Source organism: Protopterus annectens, chromosome 4.part0 (assembly GCF_019279795.1).
Source record: "Protopterus annectens isolate FY-2018-M chromosome 4.part0, PAN1.0, whole genome shotgun sequence".
Classification (NCBI taxonomy): Eukaryota; Metazoa; Chordata; order Ceratodontiformes; family Protopteridae; genus Protopterus; species Protopterus annectens.
The window spans coordinates 352,196,010-352,208,509 of NC_056733.1; the positions used below are offsets into that span (position 1 = coordinate 352,196,010).

The window sequence follows — 12,500 nt, forward strand, 5'->3', positions numbered from 1 at the left end:
TGGTAGAAAAAAAAAACATTAAAGAAAGCTTGTTCAACTTAATTTAAAAGCAATATGAAAAAAACAAGTACAGAGAAACAAATATAATCTATAACAATGTGTAAATAACTTACCCTCTAGTAAATCAGAGGCAGATCCTAAGCAATATTCCATGATAAGCTAGAACAGAAGGAATGGAAAACAATTATTTGCTATGCATTACAAAGGCAGGAGGCGCATTTAAAGCCTAAAGATAAATCACTAGGTTCAAGACTAAGCAAAAGGCCTACATGTTTCTGCTGTTGTGCAAATACAGGCATGTTCTAAAAAAGCAGACAAGCTGCTGCTATGGCATCAGGTATGAGACATACTGAATGGCTTACAGAATGTGACGAACCACCCACACTTCCATGATGCAACTTAGATTCGAAAGGAAGCCCTCGAATAAATGGAGGGGATTTGGAGAAATGTGAAGAGAATGCTCTGCTGCAGTGCCAGTCAAGGAAAAAGTGTGTTCTTTAATGGCTGTATTAACCCCTGTGGCATGCCAGACAGCTTCCTTCTCCCACTGACCTAACTCTAGTAATATGCAATACTACAAAACCAATGCTGAGAATTAGAGGGATAAAGCCCCAACTATAACCCAGGTGACCTGGATTCTATTAGCACCTAAGGCGTCTGATGTGCTGACAGGAAAGGATGGGCATGCCCTTTCTGTGAGGTGGAGGGTGTGGATGGTAGGAGGAGCATATCCAGGGTACCCGAAGCACTTTGTTTTCCTTGGTAGAGACTTTGGATACAAGCATTAAATGCTGCTGAGGGTGCATGGGATATTCTGCTGATGTCAAACCACTGTGGAAGTTAGGAACAGTTCAGAAATAACACCCATTTCACATCCTGTCCTCAGAATGTTGCCGGGCCCTATAAGGGGTGGGAAAAAAAAAAACATGGAGCAGTATCATATTGTCCCAGGATGCCTCAGTCTGCTTCCTGGCCCCAACCCTCATGTGAACAAAGTTTAGGGGAGGAATAGGTAGACCCAGTGAAGGCAGAGAGTTACTGGCATCAGCTGTTGGTCAGCTCCATGGAGAAAAAAAATACATGAATAAAATATGTAAGACTACAGCAGTTATGGCGTGGTACACCAAGTGATAAACATTCCAAGAGAAGAAGCCCAGAGAAACAATGCTAGTGTCTGGGAAAAAAACAATTCTGAAAGTCCTGAAAAACACAACACACACAAGATGAAAGTCTAAATACAGAAAGGAGGGTGTCAGTGTGTAATCCTAGCTTTACTAATACAAAGAAAAATAATGCAGTCTACAGAAAGTATGAACCAGTGATGCTGCAAAACAAGCCAGTGCCTGAAAATTATATAGTTAAGAAAAAAAATGAAAAAATATGCAGTGCAACACAATGACTACACTGTCAAAGGCAGATCTTGTGTAGCCAACCTTGTGGACTTCTTCACGAAGCTCACCAAAGCAAAGAAACAATAAACTATATGCAGTGCAACACAATGATTACACTGTCAAAGGCAGATTTTGCCTACCTAGTCTTGTGGACTTCAAGGTCACAAAAGCAAAGAAACAATAAATGATATGCAGTGCAACACAATGATTACACTGTCAAAAGGACATCTTGCCTACCCAACCTTGTGGACCTTGTCAAGAAAAGGCCAAATGCTGCATACTGCCTACCTCAACCTGGCTAAGACATCTGACATCATATCCCACTTCTGAGTTGTAGAAAAGCTCACTACACAAGATATAAACCCCTTCATCACCCACTGAATAGCCAGCTGGCTTACAGACAGTACTCAGGAAGTTAGAATAATAGAGTCTTTCTCCACAAATGTCTGGATGTTAGTGAGGTGCCTTAAGGCTTCAGTGTTTGGACCACCCTTGTTTGGCATCAACTTCTCTAAGGTCAAGGCTAATGGTTAAGGGCCTCTGGTTAACAAAGTCTGCAAAAGATTGCAAATGGGTGCAGTCAATGAATCCCCCAAAGACCCAAATATCCTTCAAAAAGGCCTAATACAGACTAACAACTAGTGCCAGAGTGATGGTCTAAAACACAGTTCCAGAATGTGCATCACAGACTCTTTCATAAAGATGGTCACCACAGCAAACAATGACAATACACCTCTCCAAGAGCAGACTCTGTGGAGAGATTTGAGAACCCATGTGGACACTGATTTGGCATTTGAACATCATGCATCTACTGCACTATGTATTGCATAACTTATAAGCAGGGGTATGACATCTAGGTCTAAAATTTCATTGTTTCATTATACTCTACTCTCATAAGGCCAGTCATAGAGTACAAAGTCCCATTCGGTATGTACCTAGCCAGGCATATGCAACACCTGGATCACCCTCTGAGCTTCCTTATAAAAATAATACATGGTGTGGAAAACAAGTCCTGTGAGGACAGTCTCAAAGTATTGTCCTTATATTCAGTCTCCTACAGATTGCTATGCGGCAACCTATGTCTAGCCTACAAATCATTCATTGATCCAGCCCTAACAGACCTGTTGCACATCTGTAAAACAAATAGCACCAGGAACACCCGATCCAAGGACCTAAACCTTGTCTGCAGCATAAATACAACATCTTGGAGGTCTAGGTATATGTCTCAGTGGTTTCTTCTTCTCTGGAACAGGTTTCCACATTCATGTGAAGCAGAGTTCATTCCTACACTTACTCAAGCGAAATCTGGAGCAATGGATGGCAAACTGTAGCTATACCCCTGGTCTGGCACCTTTCTCTCTATTAGAGCGATGAAGCTGGTAAATGCCAAGTCAACCATGCCCAAGTATATATACTCTCTCAAAATCCTTGGGAATTGGTGTTGTTTTATTGCAAAGCATGGCTAGGCTCAAAAAGGTTCCTTGGGTCAATAGCCTAGTATTCTACTATGACAAAAATTTGTCAACAGTGCATTATGCTACTCTGAAGGCAGACTGGCTGAACAGCAAAGCAGATCACAACCTCCAAGCAGGGAAGCACTGTCTCTTTCAAGTCGGCTTTAGTCTTAACCTGCTGTTCCATCAAGCCTTCCATTTATTTTATATTTGTCTAGAATCATAAAATTTAGTTTTCTTGTTATTCTCACTTGTGGTTACTTTCCGCTTCTTAATTATGACTTCAACTTATCAGCATCTAAATGATCAAAAATGGCTAATGCAGGGCCTGCTGGCAAAGACGGAGGATTATGCTGGCATGCATTTAAATTCCACCAAAAACTGGTACTATGGAGCTTAAGAAAGCTTTGGGAGAAATAATGAGCTTTCAGCTGGGAAATTTACTTACAGGTGGGGACTGGAACTTGATAAGCAACAGTGTGGCTGTATCTGAGGGACCTATAAGAGAAAATACAACACAAGAGGGTAGATTTCTGAAGAAATTTATGAAAATATTTGGTATGGAACACATGAATTCAGTAGAAGAAACTCAGAGAATTTACATATTATTCAAGGTAAAATAACTGGGCTAGACTAGATAGAAGTTATATTACACTGCAACATGTCCGTTTAATTGAAAAAAAGAAGTTATGTTCTTATCATAACGTTCCATCTGTGTTGTCGAACATCATTCATTCATGACAGATGGGTCTCAGTTCTGTCCTTGAATCAACTCGGACATTATAACAAGCTCGCGCCAGCCAAAAAACATTCGAGCTAAGGATATCCACAGTGCCCCTCTCCCCTCCTCAGATCGAGTTTACCTGCAAGAAAAGAAAGCAGAGGCCTTTGTCTGAGCAAATACCCTATCATGGGGCTAGGACCAAATCCAAACCTCCATGAGTCTTTCAGAGGGGGTAGGAGGGTGGGATGTCATAAATGAATGAAGATCAACAACACAGATGGAACGCTATGGTAAAAACATAACCTCTTTATCTGATGTTGTTAATCTTCATTCATTCATGACGGATGGGACAGAGTCCCTAGCTACTTTATTTCCTGGCAGGCCCTATGGAAAGATATTCCTGTGCACCAGTGAGACAAAGGATGGTCTCCCCCTGGAGACCAAGTCCAATTTGTAATGAGTGATAAAGGTATGAGGAGTAGCCCATGTGGCTGCTGCACAAATGTCATCCATGAAGGCTCTAGAATGAAAAGCGACTGAAGCAACTGATCTGGTTGAATGCACCTTGATTTTATTTGTTAGATGCATTTGGTTTTGTTGGTAGGGAAAGGAAATACAGTCTCTCAGTCATATAGCCAAAGTTACTTTAGTAACAGGTTTTCCCAATTTGGGTCCTGGAAAGGATAAGAACAATTGGCCAGATTTTCCTAGTGATTTAGTCCTATCCAAGAAGAAGCTTAATTGTCTATACACATCTAATAAGTGCAAATAATATTCTCCTTTATTAGAAAATTTTGGGAAGAAAACTGGTATATCAGTTGATTGATTAATACTCAATCCCAAGACAACTTTGGGTAGAAAGGATGGATTAGTCAGATGTGATACTCTCTCTCTGTGGAAAACTATACATGGGAGTTTTACGCACAAGGCCTGTAATTCTGGTGTCTATATCATAATATTGTACGATGTAAATAGCGAACACTATTTCACCATACCAATAATATCGAAACAACAAAATATCGAACAAACGGAGCGTAAGAAAAAAAAATAAAAAACACAAATTTAAGTGGGGGGCTTCGCCCCACACCCCCCATGTGGGGGGTTGTGCCCCCCACACAACCCCTACTTAAATATACCAACTCTGAGATCGCACCATAGTGGAGAAAATGGCAAAGTCCCAAAGCCGGCCCATCAAATTTTTTCAATGGGAAAAAATTTGATGTTCCGTGACTTCGCTATTTGCCATTTCGACAGTATCGGATCGACTAAATAGCATTCGCTATTTAGTCCATTCGATAGCATCATACAGATCCATAATTCTGATATTCTTCCTGCTGAGGTAATTGTTACCAAAAATAAAGTTTTCCAAGACAAAAATTTCATATCGCAAGTGGCAGAAGGCTCAAAGGAAGGAAAAGTTAAAGTTTGCAAGACCAGTGTCAAATTCCAAGGTTCGATCGGCTCTTTGAAGGGCAGTTTAATATGTGTGACTCCCTTCAAGAAGGTTTTACAGAGGCGGTGAGATATTAAAGAGGACTCTTGGAAACCATTATGAAAGTCTGAGATAGCTGCTAAGTGGGCAAGAATAGTAGAAGATGAATGGAGTAGACTCAATAAGTACTCCAAAAATGAACTAATTGAACCTGAAAAGGGGTCTAGTCCTTTTTCTCGAGACCAAAACATGAATCTGTTCCATTTGCTATGATAAATTTTCCTGGTGGATGGTTTACAGGAAGCCAGAAGAATCTTTCATACAGGGGAAGGTAGACTATTTTGCCTGGCAATTACTGGAAGTGGAGAAACCAAGCTGTCAGCTTGAGGCTCAATAGGTTTGGATGGATCAACCCCCCTTGTGGATGTGACAGTAATCCCGGAGTTAGATCCAGAGTCCACGGTCGGTGAAACAGGTGAGGCCAAAGGAAAGGGAACCAGGCTTTCAGGGCCAATAGGGTGCAATGAAGATGACTTTGCTTCTCAACCGAAGAGTTTTCTTTAGAAATTGTGGGATCAGAGGAAAGGGAGGAAAGGCATATAGTAGTCCCATGGGCCAATCGTGTACTACAGCGTCCCTCGGGGACTCTCCCTGAGTGGGGATTAGGGCAAAGAAGCTGCTGCATTTGTAGTTGGTGGGAGATGAGAATAGACTGTAGCAAGGCTGACCCCAAAGACTGAAAATCTCCTCCACTATGACACGGTTGAAGGACCACTCATGAGACAGGAGAATACATCTGCTCAGTTTGTCCGCAATCACGTTGGAATTCCCAGGAATGTGCATTGCTATCAGAAAGCAGTTGGAAGATATTGCCCCATTGCCAAACTCTCATGGCTTCTCAACACAACTGGTAGGATTTGGGTCCCTCCATTTATTAATATACCAGATGACCGACATGTTATCTGACTGAATAGCAATTGTCCATGACAGGAGGACAGATTGGAATGTTTGCAAATGCAGAAGCACCGCCCTCAGTTCTAAGACGCTGATATACAAGTTGGCCTCCATGGGGGACCAAGTGCCTTGGATGGTCTTTCCCTGAAAATCCCCCCCCCCCCACCCCATCAGGGATGCATCCATGGTCACTGTGGCTTTGGGCTAAGAGGGTGAGAAGGGACAACTTCATAATTCCTTTTCTGGCTTCATCCAATTGAAGTCTTGTTTGCATTGCTTTGTTATGTGGATCGAAAAAGATGCAGGGTGTGTTAAAAGGGACCACTGTGATGCCAACAGCCATTATAGTAGTCTCATGTGTAGTCTTGGTAGTGGAACTATAGCAATCATTGCTGCCATTGATCCTAGTAGTTGAAGAACTGCACGAGCTGGGACTTTGTCCTGACAGAGTATCACTTAGAGTTGAGATCTTAGTCTCTAGACCCTGTGAAGCGGAAGGGCGACCAGGCAAGACCATGTGTCTAATGTCGCTCCTATGAACTCTAGACTTTGAGTAGGTACCAGTTTTTACTTTTCTTCACTTACTGCAATCCCTAAGGATCTTGCTAGCTGTAGAGTGTAGTGAAAAACAAGAAGCATCAAATGTTTGGTAGAGGCGGTAAGGATTCAATCGTCTTGATTCAGAAACACCCATACCTCTTCAAGGTTCTTGCTTGTTCTAACTCATCTCTCTCCACTGGTCAGGAAACCTAGATTTCCTACTACCTTGAACTTACTCTCTTCTCTTCAACACTCTTTTTTGGATGGAGACATCCACTCTAACTCAGGGTCTCCCACATCTTCCTTGTACAATATCACTACTCATAACCCTCCCCCTCACTTACCCCTTCCTACCAGTAATTCCCCTTCCAAATCTCTGAAAATCTTCTCTATAAATATTCAAAGAATTGTAAATAAAGTAACAGACCTGCACTCCTGGATATCTAACACATCTCCTTGCATTCTTGTCTTAGAAACTTGGCTGAAACCTCACATCCTTAATACAGAAATCCTGCTTTCAGGTTATTACATCTTTTGCTCAGATAGAACCAATAAACGAGAAGGAGGGGTTGCTACCCTCTACTCTGAGCTACTTAACCTGTCTATTCTCTCCATCTCTGTTCCCTACTTCTCACCTTTTGAAATACTCATCGTAAATTGTTACCTCAACCCTCACAAAAAAATTGCCATAGTCTCTCTGTACATTCCCCTGGAGATAATATTCCCATCCTAGAGAACTTCCATTCTTGGATTACTCACCATATCCCTTATGAAACTATCATACTTGGGGACACTAATATAGAGACTAAACTGTCCCATTCATCCCCTACCCATAGTCTTAACCTTCATGGTTTTCATCAACACATTTCCACCCCTCCTAGAATAAACAAAAACTCCTCATCTGGACCCATCCTTGACTAGATCCGTACTTCAGTTCCTGACCTCTGTCATAATCTCTGTGTGCTTCTCAACTCACTGCGTGACCACTCTCCAACTTTCATACACAGATTCACTCAACACTCACCTAAATACCCTACTTACAGGGTATCCCCACTTCACCCCAGACACTTGTTTAACTCCAAACTATCTGGCATTAATTGGTCCTTCCTCTGTCACCTCCCTCTCAATGAGGCAGTAAATTCCTTCAACAACATTTTCCTTGATACACATGATTCTGCTGCTCCATCCAGAAAAATCAGAATCAAATCCAACTACTCCCCCTGGGTAACGAAAACAAAACGCTCAATCAAGCACAAAAGAGATTCTTTCTGGAAAGTCTAGTTTAAAAACATGTCCCCTCTCTTACTGCAGATATACAGAGAGCTCAGAAAGCTGTCTAAAAAATTGTCAACAAAGACAAGAGCGTTTTTTCTCTCTAACCAAAGCAGCCCACACAAAAATTCTGGACCACCATCAACAACCTACTCTACCCAGGTAACCCCACTACTACCAACCCCTTTCCAAACAACACTGCTGCTGAAACTGTCTCCCCCTTAACAACTACTTCATAGAAACTATTCAAAACCTCACACTTAATACACAAAACAGTACATTTCAACTCAACACCTCCACTACTCCCATAAAAACTCTTCCCAATGCTTTTTTTTCCAACCAGTACCAATTACTACAATTAAATCTTTTCTTAACAAACTTAAACCCTGCTCTCCCTCAGCAGACCAACTACCCCCTCATTTCCTAAAAAACAGCTGCAAAATCTATCGCCTACTCTGTCTCTATTCTTATTAACCATTCCAACAAAGAAGCCCTGGTCCCTGATATTTGGAAATCCTTCTATACTATCCCTCTTCACACAGGTGGCAACTCTACAGATCCCTCTAACTTTAGACCAACTGCTATCCTGCCCCCCCCCCCATCCAAAAATCTTGGAAAAGTGCATCCATGTTCAGCTACTCACCTTCTCGATAACAGTCTCCTCACTCATACCCAACATGGCTTTAGGTCCCACCATAGCACTTTTACTGCCTTTCTGTCATTTATCTAAATAACAGCTGAAGCCCTTGATAGTAACCTCCTCATCTCCAGTCTTGTGCTTGATCTTTCAAAGGCCTTTTATACCGTGTCTCATTCTAAACTTCTAACTAAACTCTCAGACCTATATCTCTCTACCTCCTCCATCAACCGCTTCTCTAGCTATCTCTCAGTCAGGCAGCAATCTATCCACTGGCAAACTGTCCTCTTGCTATTCTTCCCAGTTAATACTGGAGTTCCCCAAGGATCAATTCTGGGCTCTTCCTGTTTAATGTATTCACTAATAAACTTCACTCGGTTACTAACCTCTCTACACTTCTAGAGTACGCTCATGACTCCACCCTCATTATCTCTGCCCATAACATCTCTGATCTAATAAATCTCGCAAAACAAACCTTTTCCTCTGATAACCACCTCATATTAATCCAAAAAAACAAAACGCCTTCTCTTCCTCCCTAAAACACTTGCCCAGCACAAAGCCTCTTTCTTTATGTCCTCTCTCAACACCACTATTAAACCTGAACCCCACACTAAACTACTTGGAGTTATCATTGACGATTAATTAAATTTGATATTCATAATCAACAAAGTATAAAAAAGACCCACCAGAAACCTTGACTTCTCTTTTGTCATCGAAAATTTCTGTCACCCTCCTCCAAATCCTCCCTCACTCAGGCCCTACTCCTACCCTGCCTTCTTTATGCTGCCCCTGTCCTTACTCATGTTCAAACATCTCTTATCGCTAAACTAGAGCAAATGTATAACAAAATTGCCAGATTTGCCGACAACCTTCCTTACAAATCTCACCACTGTCTTGCCCTTAACTCACTCCAGTGGCCAGAATTCTCCAAACTGCTGCTTATACCCCATCTACATATTGCATGCTCTATCCTATATGAACCCTCATCCTGTCCCTCCATCTCCAATTTAGTCTCCTTCTATAACCAAAGCAACACAACAAGACCAGTGTAAACCACGTTTAATAGCTTCCTCTCTCTAGCGCCTCGGCCACAGTAAGCCTTCAAGGAGTAAAGTATCAGATACAAAAAACAGTATATATATAATCACATCAATTAACCAATAAAATAATTATACATTAATTAACAAAATTAATGGAAATCCATTAAGTTAAATAATACTTCTCCAACAACATTCCGTGTTCAAACCCCTAGGCAATAAAGTACCATATTTCAAAATAAAAACAGTTTCCTTCTTTAAAAGTAATTTTACAACAATGGATATATCAGATTCAAAAATAGCTACCTGTTGTAAAATAGAGGCTTTTAAACTATCACTATTGCCACTATGATGTTCATGAAAATGTTGAGCTAAAGGGCTCTCTATTTTATTGTTTCTTATGTCTCTTAAATGCTCAAGAAGCCTCACCTTGAACATTCTTTTGGTTTGCCCAATATAAAACTTGTTGCATCCACATTTGATAGCATAAATTACCCTCTGAGTTCTACAATTATATATCCCATCCGAACAAAAATTTACATTATTAATATTAGAAAAAGTTATGTGTATATATGGACAACCACTACATTTTCCACATGGGAATGTCCCCATGCTGGACAATTGATAGGATATTTTAATTCCTGGTCTAGAAAATTTTGTATGTACTGTCATGTCTTTAATACTTCTACCTTTTTTATAAGAAAAAATTTATTTTTTTGTCATTAGAATATTTAATTCTTCGAAATTATATAAAAATTCCCAGAAATGTAATATACATGTTTTAATCTTATTACTGCAGGCATTGTAAGTTGAAACTAAAAACAAATTCTCTTCAGAATTAGTTTCTCTATTTACAATATGCCTGCTTTCTCTATTATTATAAATATGCTGTGTCCTATGTCTTAACATTATAACCCGTTGAATATCAGCATCCAATAATCTAACATCATATTTCCTTCTTATAAACATATTTTTAGTTAATTGAATTTCTTTCAAAAAATCTTCTATAACCACCCTCGTCACCTCCGTACTGCCAGTAAACACCACCTTCAGTTATACAAACCCAACAAAAACACTGGTTAAGAGCTTTACTCTCAACATAAGAAGAATTCAGCATAAATGCCTGTTTCTAAACTTCATCTCCTAAAGACTTGGTCACGCCCTTGTCAAACCCCTACTTGAACTAGTCTCCTCTCTTCTCATGTCTCTGCTTTTCCCTATCAACTCTTTGTCCTCCTTGTACTTGCTTTAGCAAACTGTATTCATACTGTACTCAGTGGAATATTCTCTAACCCTTTTAATTATTTGGTCTATGCTATATACTGTTGTCAAATTTTGGAAACTGTACTTGTTAACTGTTGTTTTACCTATGCATTGCACTGCTGTGCACACATTTTTTGACTTGTACTATATTTATGTGACCCTACTTTAATATTTTGTAAATATCATAATATCATAATTTAATTTCTGGAGCTTTTCTTCTTGGGTCTCCACTGAAAATGGGCTCTTGGCTCAGTTGGACTAACCCAGTTAACAAATGTCAATAAATAAATAAGTAAAATAAATAAATTAAATATGGTTTCCAGTGTTGTGCTTTTTTGATGACTATTGCTCTATGTTGAAGGGAGGAAGAGTTGTTAAGATTCATAAAAAGATAGCAGAAACACTTGTTGGGATGCATTTTGTGATACTGTAGTATACTGGTGATCCTTGGTCTCTGAGGAGAGGTGGTAAAAGCTCTATGACAAATGGAGAGAGAGAGAACATTAAAGTCCAGTAATGTGCTATATTATACCATGCTACACTGTTCTGTAAAGTACAATGTTATGAAGATTGAACAACAGGCATGGATACAACAATGCAGTAAATGCAGGAGACACATTCATTGCACTGTAGTACAACTGCCTCAACACCAAATACATCAGTTTGCTGATGTGATTTTCAGTGCAGTGCCAAATTATTGGCCATCTGATGGCACAGAGCAGTATTCCAGGAGCAGTAGATATGGGATTCTAAGAGGCTTCAAATACAACAGCCAAATTAGTGGGCAACTAATGCCACAGAGCAGTATTCGAGGAGCAGCAGGTAAGGGATTCTAAGAGGCTGCAAATACAAGAGCAGAATGTTGAGTGATATTTGGTTCAGTAGACATGGATACACAGCAATCTGTGTATAAACAGTATACCATTACATTTTGGTCATTCTATCCAAAATCGGTCAACCTTTCAGCCACACTGTTTCTCATGCATTTGTGGTGCTCATTGTAAATGCACATAGCTCATAGTAAGTACTTCAGATACATTTAGTTTGGTACACAATACGCTACTTGTACCTGGTGAATTTTACATAAATTTCCATTTGCATAATTCTGTTTTTTAAAAACTTCAGTCTTGTATGAGTGTGTGTGTGTGTGTGTGTGTGCATGTGTGTGTATGTGTATATGTGTATGTGTGTTTGTGTTTCTTGTGTTTCTCGTGTTTTACTAGTGAAGACATCTTGCTCTGTTTTACATTTGGTTTTTACCACTGTGTCTGGATCATGGGTGAAAAAGGTCACTGTACCATCCCACCTACCTGGGTATCATTTAGAAAATAAGGTATCATCAGCAGGCTTGGTTGCTGTAGTAATTAATATGATGCAAAAAAATTTGAAGTAATGCATTAGTGTGTAGCAAAGGACGTTTTTAAATATAGCAGGCTTGGAAGTACAACTGACCAACTAGTTAAGAAATGAGACAGGAAATACAATAGAGCAGAGTACTCAAACAGATGGCCACAGTTGGGCACCAAGGTAATGCCACAAACTATTTGAACCTAAACATAGGGCCAGTGCATCTTAAATTTTATCTAATACAGTAGTGTACAACGGTAGCAGCTATGCTGAATCCAGTTTCACTAGTTGACAGTGCTGCAGACTGCCATTACATGCAACCAAGTGTGGGCAAACAGTAGGATGTATTGCCCATGGGGTAAGGTGGTTGGCTTCCGTAGAAGTTTATGGGCTTGGGGAAGTTAGGACAGGCACTTGCTACTGTTGTACGCACTCTGATGCTATATTGT

At 40.2% G+C, this 12,500-nt stretch overlaps 1 protein-coding gene across 3 annotated transcripts in view; it reads right to left on the reverse strand.

Moving 5' to 3' along the window:
* TAOK3 (TAO kinase 3) overlaps nucleotides 1–12,500 on the reverse strand; it is a 2,060,965-nt gene that overhangs the window by 1,007,543 nt on the left and 1,040,922 nt on the right. For all 3 annotated transcript variants that reach the window (XM_044068327.1, XM_044068326.1, XM_044068325.1), the window contains exon 8: nucleotides 114–159. In XM_044068327.1, the coding sequence (XP_043924262.1) occupies nucleotides 114–159 (46 nt within the window). The remainder of the gene's footprint in view (nucleotides 1–113; nucleotides 160–12,500) is intronic.